At 36.1% G+C, this 20,497-nt stretch overlaps 1 protein-coding gene across 13 annotated transcripts in view; it reads left to right on the top strand.

Moving 5' to 3' along the window:
- CSNK1G3 (casein kinase 1 gamma 3) overlaps window positions 1-20,497 on the top strand; it is a 108,029-nt gene that overhangs the window by 41,517 nt on the left and 46,015 nt on the right. For all 13 annotated transcript variants that reach the window (XM_081827171.1, XM_081827169.1, XM_081827170.1 and 10 more), the window contains 2 exons: window positions 1,859-1,899; window positions 6,308-6,377. In XM_081827171.1, coding sequence (XP_081683297.1) covers window positions 1,859-1,899; window positions 6,308-6,377 — 111 coding nt within the window. The remainder of the gene's footprint in view (window positions 1-1,858; window positions 1,900-6,307; window positions 6,378-20,497) is intronic.

Here is a 20,497-nt window from a genome sequence, read left to right as displayed (position 1 = left end):
AGGAAGCCTACAATTTCATACATACTGTATTCTTGAAAGTATAGATGAAGGCACATCTAAATGTTGAACTAATTGACTAAAAATATACGTTTTCTGTTTTTTTTTTTTTTTAATATTTATGGGATCAGCGAACACTTGAATGTACAGTCCTCTTGAGTTCCATCCCTGTGCCAGCTCTCATGGGTTAGGAGTCTTATGCTATATAGCATTGGTACAAATCCTTGTTTTTTTAAATCTTTATTTTTCATTCATTTTTATAAAATAAGGACAAAATTCAGAAGAGTATTATCGTATTTGTATGAACAAACACTGCTGTGTGTATCTGACACTGAAATTTTGCCTAGTTTTACTGCCATTCATTAGCTACTGTAGAAAAGGAAGTTAGGGGTATTATGGTAGAAAATCACATGTGTGAAAGTTGATGATTGCCTATTCTGTGTTCAGTACTTATGTGAACAGGGCCAGTTACCATCACAATAAAAAAAAAAAACCAGCTATCATTTTTTCTGTTTTTCTCATTATAAAAATAATACATGCTTATTGAAACAATGCTGGAAATTCAGAAATCACATTCTGTTTTTTATTCTTTTTACTGTACTTGTGAAGAAACACGTTAATATATGTATCAGATATTAAATCTTTATTTTGGTTTGTTATTTACCTGTTGTTTGTATATAGTAAATTGTTTTCAACATACAGAGGTTTAACATATTTTATGCTTACCAGTCTGTATAAAATCTTCTTAATGTTTTCCACTTTTTTAAAATGCTCAGAAAGGCTCCTATATGTTGGGTGATTTTTTTTTTTTATGATCTATATCTACATTTTAAAATATTCAGAATTTAATTTGGTTTTAAGGTAAGACGTTAATAACCCTTGTTCCCCTCAAAGTAGTTAACTAGTTTTCAGATTCAATTGTTGAATAATGTTTCTTTCTTTGTTTCATTTTTAATATATTCCAGATTTTTTCTGTGTTAATATATTTACTAGATTACATATGAGCTCTAATGAGATTACATCTCATAATAATGAAGGATTTAAAATGAGGTGGTGGGCGCCTGGGTGGCTCAGTTGGTTAAGCGACTGCCTTCGGCTCAGGTCATGATCCTGGAGTCCCTGGATCGAGTCCCGCATCGGGCTCCGTGCTCAGCAGGGAGTCTGCTTCTCCCTCTGACCCTCCCGACCCTCCCCCCCTCTCATGTGCTCTCTCTCTCAGTCTCTCTCTCAAATAAATAAAATCTTTAAAATAAAATAAAATAAAATGAGGTGGTGACTGGGAAAGGAATTTTGTATTCCTCTCTTTATATAGGAGTTCTGGTTTTGAGCTTTATTTTAGCATGTGTTTGACTATTGATTTACTTTCTGAGTTGTGTGCTGTATTCCAGCAAAATAATAATCTTTCCATTTTTGTAAATGGGCTAATGTATTTATTAGTATTACCTTCTACTCTGAATCCGGGTGAAATGCTAAATACATCATTGAGTTGATAAATTTAAGATTTCCTTGTCATTGAGGTTTTTGCTATATAGTTGGAAGCAAAGACTTTTGCTTTATTTAAAGATTTATTAGAGAGAGAGAGCACGCATGTGCATGCACAGGAGGAGGTGCAGAGGATGAGGGAGAGGGAGAATCTCAAGGAGACTCCCCACTGAGCGAGGAGCCCAAGGCAGGGCAAGATCATAGGACCCTCAAGAGTTGGATGCTTAACTGACTAAGCCACCCTGGTGCCCCCCGCCTTTTGCTTTATTTAAATATATTATGTGCTTTTTTTTTTTTCCACCCAGAGTAGAGTTTTACATAATATATCTTTAAAAATTAATTATTGGTAGAATCTGACATTTTTTCTTTCTTTCTCAAGGGAAAAATTTATATACAAATGAATATGTGGCAATTAAACTGGTAAGTTCATGTTTCTAATTTTCCTGTTTTGTCTTTGATGATTAGCTTATGTTTTAATTACTTTTCTGTTTTCATATCATTTATAATTTGAGTGTTTACTGGGAAAGTGATATGCATAACTGGGTTTTTTGTTGTTAAGCTGCAAGCATCAGCACGCCCCTCAAGTATGTGAATGTATAGATGTCTGTCTTTCTGTGCCACGAAAACTCAATCCCTTTACTTTGATAGCATTATAGAATTTCATTTTCGAGTTTTGGCACAATTTTTCATTTACAGAAGCTGGCACATTGGCATTTTTAACTACAGAAAAACTAGAAAGCAAAATTTCTCTTAATGATTCAAGCATTTGTACAAAAATGTCCTTAGTATGCAGGATTACATTCTTTGAAAATCTATTTCCAGGTAGCTTCCAGAATCTCTTTTTCTACTGATCTTTTTTATATGGTAATAACTGGCTCTTGTTTGGCCTTCCGGGAATCAGAGATTATTGCTGTGAGTGGAGGGTAGCAGAGAAAGCAAACGCCCGTGGGACCTGTCTGTAGTCCTAACTGTGCCAACTATGGCAGCTGTAAGGCAGCTCTTCTCTGGAGGAGTTGGGATCCGGGAATTTTTATGAGACCTAACTTTCTTCAGGCACAACTTTTCTTTCTGGCTGGCCAGCCAGGTTTCCCTGAGGTTAAGCACGGCTTGGTTTTTCCAGTCCCCTTGCCATTGTCAGTCTTGCTTCTGCCAAAATAGCCACTGTTATTAGGGTAATGTGGAATTAATACAGGAGGAGAGACTATTAGAAGAAGAGGCAACAGAGAGAAGTAGAACTGTCGGGATGAGCTAGAAAACTGTACTACTTCATTTTAAGTATCTTTGTGATTGTTGACTGACTTTCGCTGTAACAAATGCTGTTTATTTTCACTGGGAAGTAAAGATGCACAATAGGGCTGTGACTCCACCAGGAGAGACTGGCTGGCTGACAGGTAGTTTGGGACTGGCTTTTGCCTGGATGAGTTCACCACAGTTTTAAGGTCTGCTCCTTGGCTTTATGATAGCAGATCTGTTTAGGTCATCTTTTAAGATTGTCACTGGCAATTAAAGGTGGATTTATGGTAACCATTCAGTTCACACCATCAGTCAAGCTCTCAGAGATGTAAATATTTGGAAGAATTAACTTCTAATTCAAAATGAGGTATTTTACTATTACACATCCACAGTGCCAAAATCAGTATAAATATGTTTGCTTTCTATAGGCTGATCTGCCTAGAAAGCAGGTTAAAATGACAGGGTTCTCTTCTGAGCATGAAATCAGAACAAGGGGCGTTAGTTTGTGTGAATCACAATAGGGAGGCCGGGATTGCAGGCATTGGACAGTGTCTGAAAGGGCATTGCTGACTTTCATTTCTTTGGAATTCTTCCTTTTTCCATGTTCTAGGCCAGCTGTCTAGGATCTAGACATTGTGTGGTGTTGGGAGTGGGGGTGGCCCGCAAGGACAGGAATGTGGCAACACCCATATTTGGTGTTATTGCTATAGCAGCCCGCAGTGAGCAGTGCCACTCGGGAGCGCGTGCGTGGTGTTGAACTGACAGCCTGAGGCATATCAACCACGGTGTCAAAGCAGGAGCCACTGCTCTAGGCTGACCTGTCCTTGTCTGATTCAGGCATTAATTGGTAACCCTTAGGTCTTGTTATTCTCCGATTTGGGACTTGTTTACCCTGCTTGCACCATTGATGTCTTAGCAAACATTTAGAATGTCATCTTTCAGTCTTATATATACACACGTGCGTACAACTCTTTTTAGTTTATCTTCATGCCATATTACTATCCCCTTAGTGATTGTTTTCCTTCTTTTTTTTTTTTCGGACAGTCTCCCTCTGCTCGATTTGCCCCTTTTTATAAAGCACAGTGATCAGCACTACATATAATAATTGTGGTTTCTTTGTGAAACTGGCAATTTTTTGGGATCTGTGTCTAGTATTTTGAAGTTTAAGTATGATATATAGAGTCACCTTTGCCTTGAATTCATCCAAAAATATATTGGTAGGACAGAAGACATTTCACATAAACTATTGGGCCATAGTTTGGTACTTAGTTTATTAAGTATTTTTGTATATAAAATATAAAATTTCCTTATATATTTTCTTGTTTGTATATATAACATATAACATAATTTTGTTCAGAACCTGCCTTAAAAATAATCACTTGAAAATGTTATGTCTGTCTACCTTCAGTGCCATCTGATTTCTATATTTTGGTACAAATAGGGGCATTTTGATAACAGTGGTGTTCAGAGAGCAGATTTCAGTGACAACTTTCAGTTCTGCTATCTCTTAGAAAGGTTTTCACGTTTATTTAATGTTTATCCTAGTTCATGTTGATAGTTTGTTTCTGGGTAATTTGTTAATCTGACCTCAGCTGGTACCCTTATCTGTTGTATCTAATAACCTGGTGTTCATGAATAATGAAAATGTCAGCCTGTTAGACTTTTGTTATATGGTGGTGTAATAAAATTTTACTGCTAGTAAAGTACTGGAATCAAGCTGAACTGACTCACCTAAATTAGACCTGAGTTTGTGTTTTTATCTAGGGAGTTTTAGTGAGTGGGTAAGTTATATATTTAATTTCACTGGTGATTGCGTAAGTGGGCATCTTTGATTACATTTTATGGTTACATACTTCTGTAGAGTTAAGTGAAGAATTTATAGGTATTATAGCACTCACTATGTGGAAGGCACTGTTTTAAGTCATATATGTAAATGTATGTATATATAATATAAATAATAATATGCATATATGTATAATGAAAAGGATAAAGTTTTATCCCTCTTTTGTAGAGGAGGAAACTGAGACGTACAAAAAGGTTAAGTAATTTGCCAAAGCCACTCAGCTAGTACGTAGTAGATTTAGGATTCAAACTCAGAACAGTGTAGTTTTAGTGTCTGTGCTTTTAACTATTCTGTCCTGCCTCTCAAGAGCTGAGCTCATTGTTTTCTCTTACAATAATGTTTATGACTGTAATTGTTCCCCTGGGATTTTACTCATTCCTTATTTGAAATCCTTGTAATGGGTTATAGTTTCATTATAATAGGTCTTGGTATAGATTTGTTTTTAGTTCTTTTGTTTGGGATCCACATTCCTCCTGAGTCTGTAGTTTGTTGTCTTTCATCAGTTCTCAAAGATTCATAGCAATTACTTCTTCAGTTGTTGCTTCTGCTCACTTCTTTCCCTCCTGTCCTCCTGAGACTCTTATCAAATGTCTATTAGATTTTCTCAATGTATTGTCTAGGTCTCTGATCTTTCTGCTTTTTTTCTGCATTTTCCATTTTTCTTCTTCCATAATGCATTCCGTATAATTTCTATAGAGGCATTCTACATCATTTTCTAGTTCTATAGATGTTTTCCCTTATATCTTCCAGTTTCCAAAGTCTCTCTTCTGTTGTGTTAATTTGCTGGCAGACTGAGTTTGCAAGTTCAATTATTGAAGTCTTAAAATTTTTTTGAAGTTCTGTTGATTTTGTTTAAATATTGTTACTTTGTTACACTTTCCTACTAGATCTTGTACAGATTTCCTGTTACTTTGTTAAATAGTTTCCTGCTTTCTACAGATATATTCACACATTTATTATTACTTATATCTAGAGTCTCCTTTGCTTTTGTTTTTGTTTCTGTGTGTGTGTGTGTGTGTGTGTGTAAATCTTAAAAACATTATGTTGGGTGAAAAAAAGCCAGACACACACATATAAAACATACACTGAATAATGTCATTTATATGAAATCCAACAACAGATGAAACTCATCCAAAGGTGATAAAAGTCAACAAGGGACTGCCTCTCAGGGAAGGATGATGGAAATGTTCTGAAGGTTTTTTGAGGTGGTGGTTGTGGGAGTATATGTAAACTAAGCTCATGGATGTAATGCTTATGAACTACGTGTTTGATTGTAAGCTATACCCTAGTTAAAAAAGATTTTAAAAATATCTTGCTCCTGTCAAAATTTTCATATTTTCATCTTTGTTCTTTCTCCACTTGTCTATGACTTCCCTTTAACCTAGAACCTTTACATGAGAAATACACAGCTCAGAGGTGAATTCTTGGGAACGGGAGAAAAAAGAGTAGGGCCACCGTTTTCCCTAGTCATGAATGTTTGGAGTATAATTTTCTTCAGGGTCAAAGAGTCAAACATATAGATTGCCTTACTGCTTCTTCTAATAGCCAGTTAACCTTATGTACATTTATGGTATCAGTTGATTTTAATTGAATGTAAAGTTGATTTTTATTTGGATCTAATGTTAGAGAAAGATGCCTAGTAGAATATTAAATTATGAGTTGACACCAAGATTTATAACATTTGGGATTAGGGCCTAGGGATGTTTTAATAATTTAAATATTTTTTGTTATTTTTGTTTATTTTTTAATTAGGAGCCCATGAAATCCAGAGCACCACAGCTGCATTTGGAATACAGATTCTACAAGCAGTTAGGATCTGGAGGTAAAGTCTTATATTAACTTTTAAATTTGTCATAAATTGAATTGTTATCATAATAACTCTTTGGTTTCAAAGAAGAGATTTTAAATTTGGTTAAAATGAATCACTTCTTAAGGCTATGCTTACAAGACATTTCCTTACTAGAGTCTTAATGTTCTCATTTTATTTTATTTTTTAAAGATTTTATTTATTTATATGTCAGAGAGAGAGAGAGGCAGGCAGAGGGAGAAGCAGGCTCCCTGCTCAGCAGGGAGCCCGATGCGGGACTCGATTCCGGGATGCTGGGATCATGACCTGAGCCCAAGGCAGACGCTTGACTGATGGAGCCACTCAGGTGTCCCTCTTTTTATTTTAATTATGACATTTTTTGGAGCTTACTCTGTTGGTGCTAATAAGAATAGAGAACATTATGAAAAAAATTTAATTTGAGAATACAAGATGCATATGACTCCTATAGTCTTAGCCTTTTTGGTGATATTATTTATTGAAATGATTTATGACATAGTAGTAGGCTGAAAAATGGCCCCGTAAAAGATATCCATATCATAATCCTTGGAACCTGTAAATTTACCTTTGCAGGTATGATGAAGTTAAAGATCTTGCAATGGGTAGATTATTCTGGATTATCTCGGTATCGCCTAAACACAGTCACAAATGTCCTTGTAGAAGAGAGGCAGAGGGATATTTTATATACACAGAAGAGGAGAAGGCAAAGTGGCTATAAAGGCAGAGATTGGAGTGATAGAGCTGTAAGCAGGGAATGATGGCAGTCACGCAAACCTGGGAGCGGCTTCTGGGATCCTCCCTCAGAACCTTCAGAGGAAACATGCCCCTGCCCACACCTTGGTTCAACCTAACGACACTGATTTCAGATTTCTGGCCTCCAGATCTGTGACAAAATAAATTGCTGTTTTAAGCCACAAGCATGCAGTAATTACATTGGCTGTAGGAAGTTAATACAGGTGAATTTTTTTTTTTTTAAGTACAGATGTATTTTTATGTAAACTCCAAAATTAGTGAGAATGGATATTTTTTGCCATTGGAAAAAAACTAATGAGAACATTTCCTATAGTATGTTGCATGGCCTTTATGTGGAAGCCTCTCACAGCTATACTTTTTCTGTTTACTTCTGTTCTGCTAACTGTAATGATTCTGTATGTGTAGTTTCTTATCAGGTAGGGATATTTTGTTTCCCCAGATTTAATAAAATGGAATTTTTTCATGTGTCTTTTTGTAAGCACACATTTACATTCTAGTTCATAGAGCTGAGCACTTCTTAATGCATTATTAATTTTGTATTTTCTTTTTTTCTAACAGCATACTTTCCAAATGAGTAGTCACTGTGGGGACAATAAATTGACATTTTGTATTAATGTTTTTATCACTGTAGGCTTCTTATAATGCACATCTAAGTCTGATACAGATAGCCCTTCAGGAGTTATCAAAATTAACACTGACAACTGAAATTTAAAGGATAGGGGGGATAAAACTAATTATGTGTGAAACCATACATATTAGTTAGAACTAGCAAGTGATAGAAAGCCTGAAGAAACTAAGTTAAAAAAAAAAAAAAAAGAGTTTATTGGCTCATCTACTGGAAATTCAGAGAAGGGACCTATTTATAAGATATTATTGTACCCAGGATTTCAAATTCTGCCATCAGGGCCATTCTTGAATTTGTTTCTGTGCTCTGCCTTTGTGTGTGTGTGTGTGTGTGTGTGTGTGTTTGTGTGTAAGATTCATTTTCTGGTCGGCCCTTTTTATGAGATGGCAGAGGTAGTTACCAGTAGCCTAACTTAGCAATTATGCCATTTCTTTTCTTTTTTTTTTCATTAAAGATTTTATTTATTTATTTGACGGAGAGAGAGACAGCGAGAGAGGGAACACAAGCAGGGGGAGTGGGAGAGGGAGAAGCAGGCTCTCCGCCGAGCAGGGAGCCTGATGCGGGACTCGATCCCAGGACCCTGGGATCATGACCTGAGCCGAAGGCAGACGCTTAACGACTGAGCCACACAGGTGCTCCTCTTTTTCTTCTTTTTTTTTAAAGATTTTATTTATTTATTTGACAGAGAGAGGGAGCAAGAGCGAGCACAAGCAGGGGGAGTGGCAGAGGGAGAGGGAGAAGCAGACTCCCCGCTGAGCAGGGAGCCTGATGTGGGTCTCGATCCCAGGACCCTGGAATGATGACCTGAGCCGAAGGCAGATGCTTAACCGACTGAGCTACCCAGCCATCCCTATAATGTCATTTCTTTCCTGAAAATCTAGCAGAAGTTCTAGGACCAAATCTTACTGTCTTATTTTGTGTCCCATGCCTTTCCTTGTTTTAATTGCTATGAATGTGATTGCCCAAACTTAGATCTTTTGCTCATCTCAGCAGCTACCTGAAACTCTGGGACTGAGAATGGGGCAAGGTGGTTGCCTATTGGGAAACTGAGGTGTTAATCAGAAGGAAGAGTGGATGCTGGGGAGATAAAGATAATAGATTGGTCATTACTTACGTAGTAGAGCTATCGGTTGGAAAAATAGGATTGAACACTTTAATTAGAGAAGAATGAATAAGTCAGTTTAGAGTTTAGGGAGTCATTGAATACCAGAGGTACACTTAACTTTATTATTATATTCTTTGCCTTTTTTAACTTTACAAGTTATGTCAGAGTAGTAATAAAAAGGAAGCCCGTGTCTTTACCACTTGAATGCCGTAGGGCTGCAGTGTTCCACAGTGACAGGGCCCACCATGTAGAAGACAGCCCGTATATATCAGGTGCTCCCCTGTGCTCCATGGCATAGCATTTACGGAGGTCAAAATACAAATGGTATTGCATGGAGCTGACAAAAGTGTGAATAGTTTTGAGTATTTTATGTGAATCATGTGAATTTAGGTTACTATATAGTTTTTTATCAATCATGAATTTTAAAACATTTTTGAGTGCCCCTGTGAGCTTTGTAGCAAAGCAAGAGTTTAGTTGTTTGGGGAGGGACTTATGATTTTAAAATAGTTTGAATTGGGGGCTGCTGGCTGGCTCAGTCAGTAGAGAGCATGTGACTCTTGATCTCAGGGTCCCGAGTTCAAGCCCCACAGTCAGCGTCTAGCCTACTAAAAAAAAAAAAAGTTTGATTTTGGAATTGATACTTGAAAGGATTATATTTTCAGACTGCTCTTAATCATAAATAAGCCATTCAAAGTAATTTAACTTAAAACTCTCTTAAGGCACTTCAAGTTTTATTTAAGTAGCAGTTTGCTTGTTAGTGTTCTCTTTAAAAATAGGTAAAATTAATCAATATCCACACTATTTAATGAACTCCTAAGACTTGACCCCAAGATACAGGCAGTCCACTTCAAAAGTGGGCAAAGGGCTTAAATAGACATTTCTCCAAATATATACAGATGGCCAATAAGCACCTGAAAAGATGCTCAGTATCAGTAATCATTAGGGAAATGTAAATCAAAACTACAAAGATAGACCACTTCATACCCATAGAATGGCTGTTATCAAACAAATGAAAGACAACCAGCAACCAGTAAACAAGTGTTGGTATGAATGTGCATTGCTGGTGGGAATGTAAAATGGTACAGCTGCAGACATTATGGAAAACAGTTCCTCAAAAAAGTTAAACATAGAATTGCCATTTGATCCAGCAATTCCACTTCTTGTTATCTGTACCAGAGATTGCATGCTAGCAGATATTCGTACACCCATGTTCAGAGCAGCATGATTTGCAGTAGTGGGGTGGGAACAACCCAAGTGTCCATCAGTGGATGGATGGATAAACAAAATGTAATCTATACATACAAGGAAATATATTATTCAGTCTTTTTTTTTAAGATTTTATTTATTTGAGAGAGAGAGAGAGAGCACGAGAAAGGGGAGGGTCAGAGGGAGAAACAGACTCCCTGCTGAGCAGGGAGCCTGATGTGGGGCTCCATCCTGGGACTCCAGGATCATGACCTGAGCTAAAGGCAGATGCTTAACCGACTGAGCCAGCCAGGCGCCCTGAAATATTACTCAGTCTTAAAAAAGAAGGGAAGTTTGGACACATGCTACAATATAGATGAGCCTTGAGGACATTTTGCTAACTAAAATAAGCCTGTCATGAAGGGACAAATACTATGTGATTCCACTTATTTGAGGTACCAAGAGTAGTCCGATTCAGAGAGACAGGCAGCAGAATGGTGGTTGCCAGGAGCTGAGGGGAGAGGGAAATGGGAAAATACTATTTCATGGGTATGGAGTTTCAGTATGAAGTGATGAAAGAGTTCTGGAGATGAGTAGTGGTGACGGTTGCCCAGCAGTGTGAATATTTGCCTCATACCACTGACCTGTACACTTACAAATGGTTAAAATAACACATTTTATATCATGTATGTCTGACCACAATAAAAACAAAAATTAAAAGATGGATTTATTTAGAATTATTTATTGAGCTGTCTGTGAAAACATACATAATTTCTCTAGTTCTGCCTGTCTGGGTTTTGAACCCCCTGTAAGTCCATATGTCTCTCGTTCTCTTCCTCTAACTGCTCGGAGAATATCCCTGTTTTCTCTCTCATTTGTTCACTGAATCCGTTCTATACAGACAGTGGGACCGTACAGCTTTAGTGCATAGATGAGGGATTGCCTCTCTCTTACTACTTAGCTTTCCGTAGGATTAGAATATTGTGTTTTATACCAAGATCGCTTTCTGTGGTAGCGAAAATGTAATATATTGAATAGTCTTGTTTTGTCACATCCAGTCAGCATTTCCTGAGTCAAACAAGATCTAGATTTGGGAGTCATCAGCACATAGGTGGTTTCTAAAGCTAAGGGTTGAGATCCCCCAAGGGAGAGTACAGAGCGTAACATGAGAAGAGAAACAAGAGACAAAAGCATGCTGACCATGGTGTTGGGCACAAATGACTTTGTCAGTAACAAAAATCATGATAGCAGTAGTTTACACAAGTGAAGGGATATTTTGTGAGGAAAAATCAACAAGGAGTTTTCAGGTAGACAATTGTAGGGTTGATACAGCTGCTCAAAAGTAAGGCATCGGCTCTCTTTAGCTTCCTGCTCCTGTTCTTAGTATGTGGCTTTCATCTTAAGAGCCGGAATTTTTTGAAACCGAAGGGAGGGAGAAAAAGATGAAATTGGTGTCTAAACCTTCCAATTCTTTCTCTCTTGCCTCCGTTCTTAAAATTTAGTTATACATGTATGTCCCTAGTGGAATGAGAAATTCTGTATACCTAGAATTTCGCTCCCTCCCTTCTTTTCTCCTTACTTTTCCAGTGATTTTTCTCTCTTCCCAAAGACCTCTTTGCTGAAAACATTAGTTGCCTTTGATTTCGGCCAATTGGGATGATCCCAAAGTTCTGTCATACCATTTAGCATAAAATCCAAATTTCTTTCTTTTTATACTAATCCACTTTTTGGTTGCTCTCAACTTATTGTTCCTTGAAAATATCTTATTATTTTCATCCGTCTGTATTTCCCTTTGTGGAATGTCTTTCTTTCTCAGTGAATTCCTTCTTTCTTCAGGCCCTAGCTAAATGTCACCCCTTTTGCAATGTATTTCCTGACATTGTTTTGTTTCTTTGCAGAAATGCTTCTTCTTTGACCTGACGTTATTTTGAATATATCTTTAGTTTTCTCGTATCATATTATATTACGTTATTATTTGCTTATGTCTGTCCCCTCCACTAACATTTAAACTCTTTAAGGGCAGTGAAATGATGTATTCGCTTTTTTATCCTTGAAACTGAACAGAATGCTTGACAATTGTAGTTCCTTGGTAGATGGTTGAACTGATTTCTTAACTCATTTCTTAAATGAGAAAGACTGTTTTCTCTTACTAGATGTGAAGTTGTGATATATAATATATTCCATTTCAAAATTTCCTATAGTTTTTTTTTTTTTAACTTCTGGGATTGGTGTTGGAAGTTTGATATATCAGTATTATAAAGATTGTTATATTATTAATAAGTTTTTAGTTTATTTCATTTCTGACATAGAAGCATAGCCATACCATTTCAAAAATTTTATTTGTTTTAATTTATTTCATTTGTGTATTATTCTCTAATTAGGCGAATTTAATTCCTCATTTTAGGGATCTGGAAGTAGAAGGAAAAAAATCAATAAGTATTTTTTAGAATAACAGAAATGTTAAGCCTAGACGATAGCCAGATAGTTATCTAGTTAACTGAACTGTACAGTTCAGCCATCTAAAAATAATCACTTTCTAGAGAAGCATAGTTTTAATTATTAGAATAATCCATTTTTTTATTTACTTGAAAAAAAGTTAAGTTGAATTGTTGATACTTGATGAGAATGCATGGACTATGTTTTGAAATTTATGGGGTAATTTTCTCTGAAGATCAGTGATTCTGAGTATTGCTTCTTTATGTTAATTCTTCGTAGCAGATGGTTTTCATAGGCTCTGCTGGGGAAAACTTTGCAATTATTTATTCCTCAGCATTTCTTTATTAGCTGATAATCTTTCTAACAAAGTAAAATACCCTTTCTTTGTCATAAGTTATTGCTTACCAAAGGAAGTAGAATAATCTTTTTTCTGTTATAAATTACTGTTGCTGGGGCGCCTGGGTGGCTCAGTTGGTTAAGCGACTGCCTTCGGCACAGGTAATGATCCTGGAGTCCCGGGATCGAGTCCCGCATCAGGCTCCCTGCTCGGCAGGGAGTCTGCTTCTCCCTCTGACCCTCCTCCTTCTCATGCTCTCTGTCTCTCATTCTGTCTCAAATAAATAAATAAAATCTTTAAAAAAAAATAATAAAAAATAAATTACTGTTGTTGGCAATCTGCAAATATAGGAGTGATATCAAACACCCTGTTTGAGACCATGCGTATGTTAAATCATTGTTTCTAAGTGAGTGCCTTGGCTTTTTGATGTGCCCTGAACTATGTAGTTCTAAACAATAATTTGGTAATAGCAGCAGTGGCTCTTTCTAAAATTATACCTCTCCATGGTATTGCCTTTCAAGAGCTGTTAAAAGAGCTCCTCTCCCTGCCTTGTACTGACCCCTCTGCCTTCTTGGTTTGTGCTTTGTCAAAAAGTCAGGATTTAGGTGTTGCCTCTGTGTTTTGATCTGGTTTACAGACGCCTCCATTTTCACATCCCCCTTTTCAAACAGTTTAGGTCTGTCTGCTAGCTAAATGCGTGTTGGTGATTCCATAATGTATGGAACATTTGTTAATATCTAAAGTTCCTTTTATTCATTGAGAAGCCTGAGTTTTTCTGTGTTGAAGAAATTTAAGAAATTCTACTCTTTCTGTGTATCTTATGTCTGTTTGAGAAAGCTGAGAGGAAAATATTGTAAAAACCATGAAAGTGAAGTGAATATACTGATTAGAATGTCACCTATTGTATTTTGGTATTAACAAACAATAAAGAATACTGTGTGGATGAGCCAGTGGTTAGTGTAGACTTAATCTCAGCTCAGATAACCAACAGTTGATGTAGCAGTTTCTGAGAGTTCCCTTTTCTGTCTTAGTGAATTGCTTTTAGAAAACCTCTTAAGTATACGTAATATTTCTCATTCCTTACGGAGGCCTCTCTGTATAGGAATTTCTGTCAGTTATGCATTGCTGAACTCTTACTAATTTATACGTGACTACATATGTATATTGCTACTTTTTACAAAGTTTTTGTGTTAAAATCCTTATAGTTGATGGACGATGTGTGCATTTAAAGAATGCTATGTGTTATCAATGTAAGAAGGAAGGGTTAACTGTTAGTGGTTTTAGTTTGGTTTATATGGTGCAGGTACTAGAATCGTTGTATATTATGTGGTAATTACAGTATTTTTAGTGAGAAATTAATCACATAAGAATCTTAAATTAAAAAAACCATACCTTTGAATAGGGTAGGACTAAATGGTGATGGATTTAATTTTCTAAAATGCAGCATCGTTTTTAAATTTCTCTATGTAATCGTAAAAAGATTGGAAGTGTAAAGCCATTAAAAACAGTATGATGCTTCCATATTTCATTTTTTTTTTTTTTTAAGATTTTATTTTATTATTTGACAGAGAGACAGCTAGAGAGGGAACACAAGCAGGGGGAGTGAGAGAGGGAGAAGCAGGCTTCCCGCTGAGCGGGGAGCCCGATGCGGGGCTCGATCCCAGGACCCCGGGATCATGACCTGAGCCGAAGGCAGACGCTTAACGACTGAGGCACCCAGGCGCCCACATTTTTCATTTTTATTTTTGATTTATTTTGATTTAAATATAAAGTAGCACATTGTGAGAAAAAAATTTGCAAACTAGAAGCTTGGGGGTAAAAATGATACAGAGGATTTGTTTTTTCCTTAATTAACTAGGCCCAGAGGATAATAACTAAAAAATGAATAATATATAGCGAATAAAATTTTATTCAATATTCATGCAATATAATATTCAATATTTGATATAATGAACAATACTTGTTTGTAGGTGTTATTTTTTGAATGTTCTCTGAAATTTAAAATAGTCTCAATGTGTAAATAGAATTATCACAGAAAGGACTTTTTTTTTCTTTTTACAGTGGGGTGGCTTTATTTTATTTGGGGTTAATTGGTAGAATTTTATTACTAAATGTAGGTGCTGGAATTTAATGGAACCACTGTTGGCCAAGTCTGGAACTCAGTGCACCTACTTGTTCACATCAGAGCTTGCTGTTCAGCTGGGTCAGCAATTCTCAGACTTTTGAGTCTCAGGATCCTTTTTACCCTTCAGACTTTTTGAAGATCCCAGAGACCTTTTGTTGTTGTGAGTTATTAGCTGTTGATATTTACCACATGAGAAATTAAAACATAAATATAAAAATGTTGGTATATTAATTCATTTTAAAATAACACTAATATTTTAAAATCACTCTTTTACTAACCATATTTTCCAAGTCAAAAAAATGTGAGAAAAGTTTCCTTAATTTTACAAATTTGCACAGTTCTTTAATGTCTGGCTTACTAGAAAACAGCTAGATTCTCCTTATCTTCTTTGTTCAGTCTGTCACCATATCACATGTCATGTAACCTCTGGAAAATTCGACTGTTCGCTTGTGAGAGGAGAGTGAAAAGGTAAAGGACATCTTAGTGTTACTATAAAAATAATTTTGATGTCATTGACCTCCTAAAGGGTCTCATGGGCCACCCCCCCCGCCCTGTGTGTCTCCAGACCGCATGTTGAGAACTGCTCAGCTAAGAGTATAAGCATTTATGTTAAAGGTTAAGAATGCCCTAATGTAAAACTTCCTTGGAAAAGAACATAGCCTGTGTGTACTATGTGTATAGTATTTCTAATCAGATTTTAGGTTTTCTGAAGCACATCTGTAAAGTCAAATTTCCTAATCAGAATGTTAATGCTTTTGTTCTAATCCTTCCCATAAGAACAATACCAGACCCAAAAAACGGAATGAAACAACATATTATTTCTTTTAATAATAATGTTTAACTATCGCCCAACTCTAAGGAACTCAAGTACTTCAATACCTGGCACAAAGTACTAAGCAGTCTTTAAGAGTACTTGTTAGACCTCCTGATGTTGTTCTGTGACTTAAATTAATGAATGTTTTGTCACTTAAATGGAAGGCTGAAATATAAAATGACGTGTTTAATAAAATCAATTTTAGGAGACTAAGGGTGAGATTGTATTTTCAAATAGTATATGAATTTTGTATTTTTGCCCATTCTTCAGGTTTCTTGGGGAAAGATATACTTGTCTTGAAGATGAGGGGTGCTAATAAGCAGCCCTGAAAATTAGTGATATCGGAAATTATCAGAACTAACTTTCATAAATTCACAATGGATGGCTCTTTATAGTAGTCTCACAGAGAATTTTAAAACAGTTCAAATTGGGTGCAGTGTAAGTTGATAGTTGAAACTTCACTGGATATAAGACCAAATACAAAGCTTGTTCCTGCTTCTGAGTTGGTTTGCATTCATGGAATTCAGTAGCCAAGTACTTTGATCAAGAGGCATCGGTAATAATGTAACACCTCATTACTCTTCCTTCTAAACCTTCTTTCTGCTTTTCTCTTCTCTTTCACCCTCTTTTCCTTCATCTCTCCTTCCATAAATCCTCTCCCTGGTGGTCTTGCCTCCCATATTCATATTGGCTGTGGTGGTTTTGTTTTGTTTTTGCTTGGGGTACTCCCTAGCTCCTGTTTGTTAGTTGCAATGTTTCCTAACTCCTAACAATTTAATTTTCTTTGTTCAGTGTTAGAAAACTGCCCAGACTTTCCTGGGAAATGAAATTCTAGTTTGACCTTTACAGTGTTTGCTTTACGTTCTTGATTTTTTAAGAAAAATTATAACTCTTGATTTTATACTTCAGGTGACATGAAATTGGTGTTGAAATACATTATTAATACTTACCTAAGAAGTATACTCATTGATTCATAGAACAGTATATATCTTAAAGAGTCATTTAGGGTTATCCTTTTTTATCCCCCAATGATTTATGCTGAGTCATATTTTAAGGTAAAATTATGTTGCATGATAAAGCTGAAGTATTTTTGTTCAAATTGTAGACTAAGTGTTAAATTTACTCGGTAAAATGTAATGCTGTTTATGGAATTTAGCCATCATGAGTAAGGTAGAGATACATAATTTTGAGACACTTTGAAACCATTAAAGGAAGTTTTTGAGAAAACTGAAACAGTTTTTGTCCCTTTGCTGATCTTTCTCATGGTGTTATTATAGAAACTCAAAGGTATGTTATGTAAATAGCTTGATTGAATGTGCACGTTAGGTACACGGTAATTCTCCTGGCAATGAGTTGGCTTATATGAAATAGAGCAGAGCAGATTTACTTATGCATGCCTTTCCTCATCTGTGAGAAATTGTGTGTGAATAATTATAAATTTCACATCATGCTTAATAGAGATAGTTTGATAAGAGGAGATTTGAAGGTTGGGTAAAAATTGAAGCTGGCAGCTTGGATGGCAGAACTAGAGTAGAAATTTTTGAAATGCAGCTTTAGAAGAGCTAGAAGTGAGGCAGGGTAAATTGTACCTTTGAATAAGTCTGTTCCTTGTGTTAGTGAGGTGTGCTGGGAAGGCCAGGGAACCCACACACATTAGAAGGCCCAGAGTCCTAAGGTATACTTGGCTTTGTTTCTAGGAGCTCCGGAATGAAGCTAATAGTTAATAAGAGTAGTGGTACACCTGTATAATTTTCAATATTTGGGAGAATGTTTAAGAAATACTTGCTCAGTGAGTTAATACATGGATTAAATAAATGTAGTCTAAATCATTTTCCAGTTCAAGATTTTGTTTGTGGTCCCAGAAAAATTTAAAAAATGAGCATTTTATTCCTGGTTTTAAAAATAGCATGTAAAAATAGCATAACAATTTGGAAAAGTTTAAAAAGTATAAAAATGAAAGTAGAAATCACCTGTGCTTCCAGTAATCTGTTAGCTTTCTGGTTTTTCCTTCCAGTATCTTTTCGTATGTGTGTTTAATGATTCATAGAAACATTTTATTTTAAAAGTAATGTATGGTTGTTGTAAACAACAAAATTGATCACATCAGACTTACAAGAAGTAAAAACTAGAAGTTTGTCCTTCACAATTTATCTCCACAGGTAGTAAAAGTCTATGTTATATTCCACAGTGTGGGTATAATATAATTGGTTTTGTTAGTCTGGAGTTGATGAATGTTTAGGTGGTTCCCATTTGGTTTCTTTTTCTTTTTCTTTTCTTTTTTTTTTTTTTTTTACTGTTACCAACAACAGCTTCAATATAGTTGTATGCATGTTTTTAAAAGGTTAGGGCAATTTCCCTCCAAAAATGTCCCAATTCACATTTCTCCAACAAGATTTTAACTCACAGCTTTGTTAGTCTAGGCTAATTAATTAACCTTTAAATTGTAAATATCCTTTTGGCACTACACTAAAACTTGACCAGTGGTAGTTTCTTAAAGTTGCAGTATAGAGTTAGAAGCCATACGGAAAAACCTTTTCCTATTCTCTCTTATATTAAAATCCATTATACTTTATTTACCTGTGCATGTTTTTTTTTTTTTTTTTAAGATTTTATTTATTTATTTGACAGAGAGAGAGAAAGCATAAGTAGGCAGAGAGGCAGGCACAGGGAGAGGGAGAAGCAGACTCTCCACTGAGCAGGGAGCCCGATGCGGGGTGTGGGGTTCGATCCTAGGACCCTGGGACCACGACCTGAGCCTGAGGCAGCCGCTTAACCGACTGAGCCACCCAGGTGCCCCTTACCTGTGCATGGATTTATAAACACATGCCTTGGTCACTTGGAAAATACTGGTTTACTGAATTAGATTTTCAATTATTGCTATATTTATTACCTAAAATTAAGTCATAATAGTTAATGTCACCACAGTTTATTGGAAAAGGTATTGTATTTTTCTCTTTTTAGTATTGGGAAGCTTTCAAAGGTCATCCTGGCAGATATGAATTTAGCCAAAATCTGATTTTTTTGTGAAAGCTTAAATTTTATTATTGGTAACAAATAGGAACAAGTAAATTAGTTCACTTTTTCTTAAAGTAACAGACTCTCTTTGTTCATTTTTGAGAATGCCTTTTATTTATTTTTTTTGCTTCATTGCACTGTTGAATAAAAGAGGTGAAAGTGGATACCCTTGTCTTGTTCCCAGTCATAAATGGAAAGCATTCATTTTTTCATCGTTAATATGACGTTAGTTGTGAGTTTCTTATAGAGGCCCTTTACCAGGTTGAAGAAGTTACCTTGAATTCCAGATTTGCTGAGAGTTAATGTCACACATGCTTTTTCAGTATCTATTAAGATGATGTCATGGTTTTTCATATTTATTCTGTTACTGTGGTGAATTGCATTGGTGGATATTTGGATGTTAACATAAACTTGCATTCCTGGGTTAAATTATCCTTGATCATGGTGTCTTGTCCACCCTTAATCCATAATGTCCCACCCTGTGCATAAGGATGTAGTGGATATTCTGTAAGCATTCATTGAATTACTTAAGACAGTGAAAGTTCTTAAATGATTTTGTTTTTGGAAACCTTTGAAAACATTTGAATAAATCAGTCATTTTTTTTTTTTTAAAGATTTTATTTATTTATTTGTCAGACACAGAGAGAGAGAGAGTGTGCACAAGCAGGGGGTGGGGCAGAGGAAGAAGCAGATTCCCTGCTGAGCAAGGAGCCTGATGTGGGACTCGATCCTAGGACCCCAGGATTGTGATCTGAGCCGAAGGCAGATGCACTTAACCCGACTGAGCCACCCAGGCATCCCTAAATCAGTCATTTAATCAACCAAAGTATATTGCTGCCTTATTGAGAGGTCATTTCACAACAACTTCAATTATTAGGAATACAGATAGTGACTCAGAAGAAAGTCAAAAAGCCCTCTGACAGTCCTTTCATGGAAGAACCTCAGAACCTGTTTATTTTTACATTCCATATATAGTTCTAACAAGCTTGATGATCTGGTTTGCTTGCATCCTACAGATCAGAAGCAATAAACTAAAGAGTAGAAGTGAGTTATTAGAGATTGCTAAATTAACAGCATGAAAATTAACTTTCAGTGGTAGAGTGGGGAAAACAAGACATTGTGGAAATAATTTTAAAAACTTAGTAGCTGAGAAGTTTTAATGTCTTAATTGCAGCTCCAGGTTCTTAATAGCATAATAAAAGCAGTGTATAGCACAATAAAAGTAGTATTTCAGAGTTGGAATAAACTTTCGCGAGCTTCTCATTCACTATTTCTGAACTTTTTTTTTTTTTTCTACATGTGTGAGGGGTAGATCTGACACATGGATGCAAGACAGGCTCTGATAAGAGTGGCTTACACTAAAATAGTGATACCCTGTGATGAAGGGAAGTACAGTGTGTGTGTGTGTGTGTGTGTGTGTGTGTGTGTGGTGGGATGTGCAGACATAAACACATGGAGGGGTTGGACGGGAATCTCTTTCTGGGGAGGGGGATCATGTATGGAGTTTGAACTTGTCCCCTTTTCCCCACCCGCACCATGATTTATTATCTTGCCTTCCCATCCCCAGATGTCCTGCTGCCTCACTCATTCACATTTGAGGAAAACTGGTCTTATCCAAACTACTAATGTTATGGAGAAGCAAACTGAAATGTATTTAAAAAAGAATAGGACAGTTTAGAAAAGAATAAGAAAGTTTTATCTTGAGTCTTTTCCCTTTTTTTT

The sequence above is a fragment of the Leptonychotes weddellii genome, chromosome 7 (genome assembly GCF_054177405.1).
Source record: "Leptonychotes weddellii isolate Sample4059 chromosome 7, ASM5417740v2, whole genome shotgun sequence".
Taxonomy (NCBI): Eukaryota; Metazoa; Chordata; class Mammalia; order Carnivora; family Phocidae; genus Leptonychotes; species Leptonychotes weddellii.
This window is presented reverse-complemented; position numbering and strand designations above follow the sequence as displayed.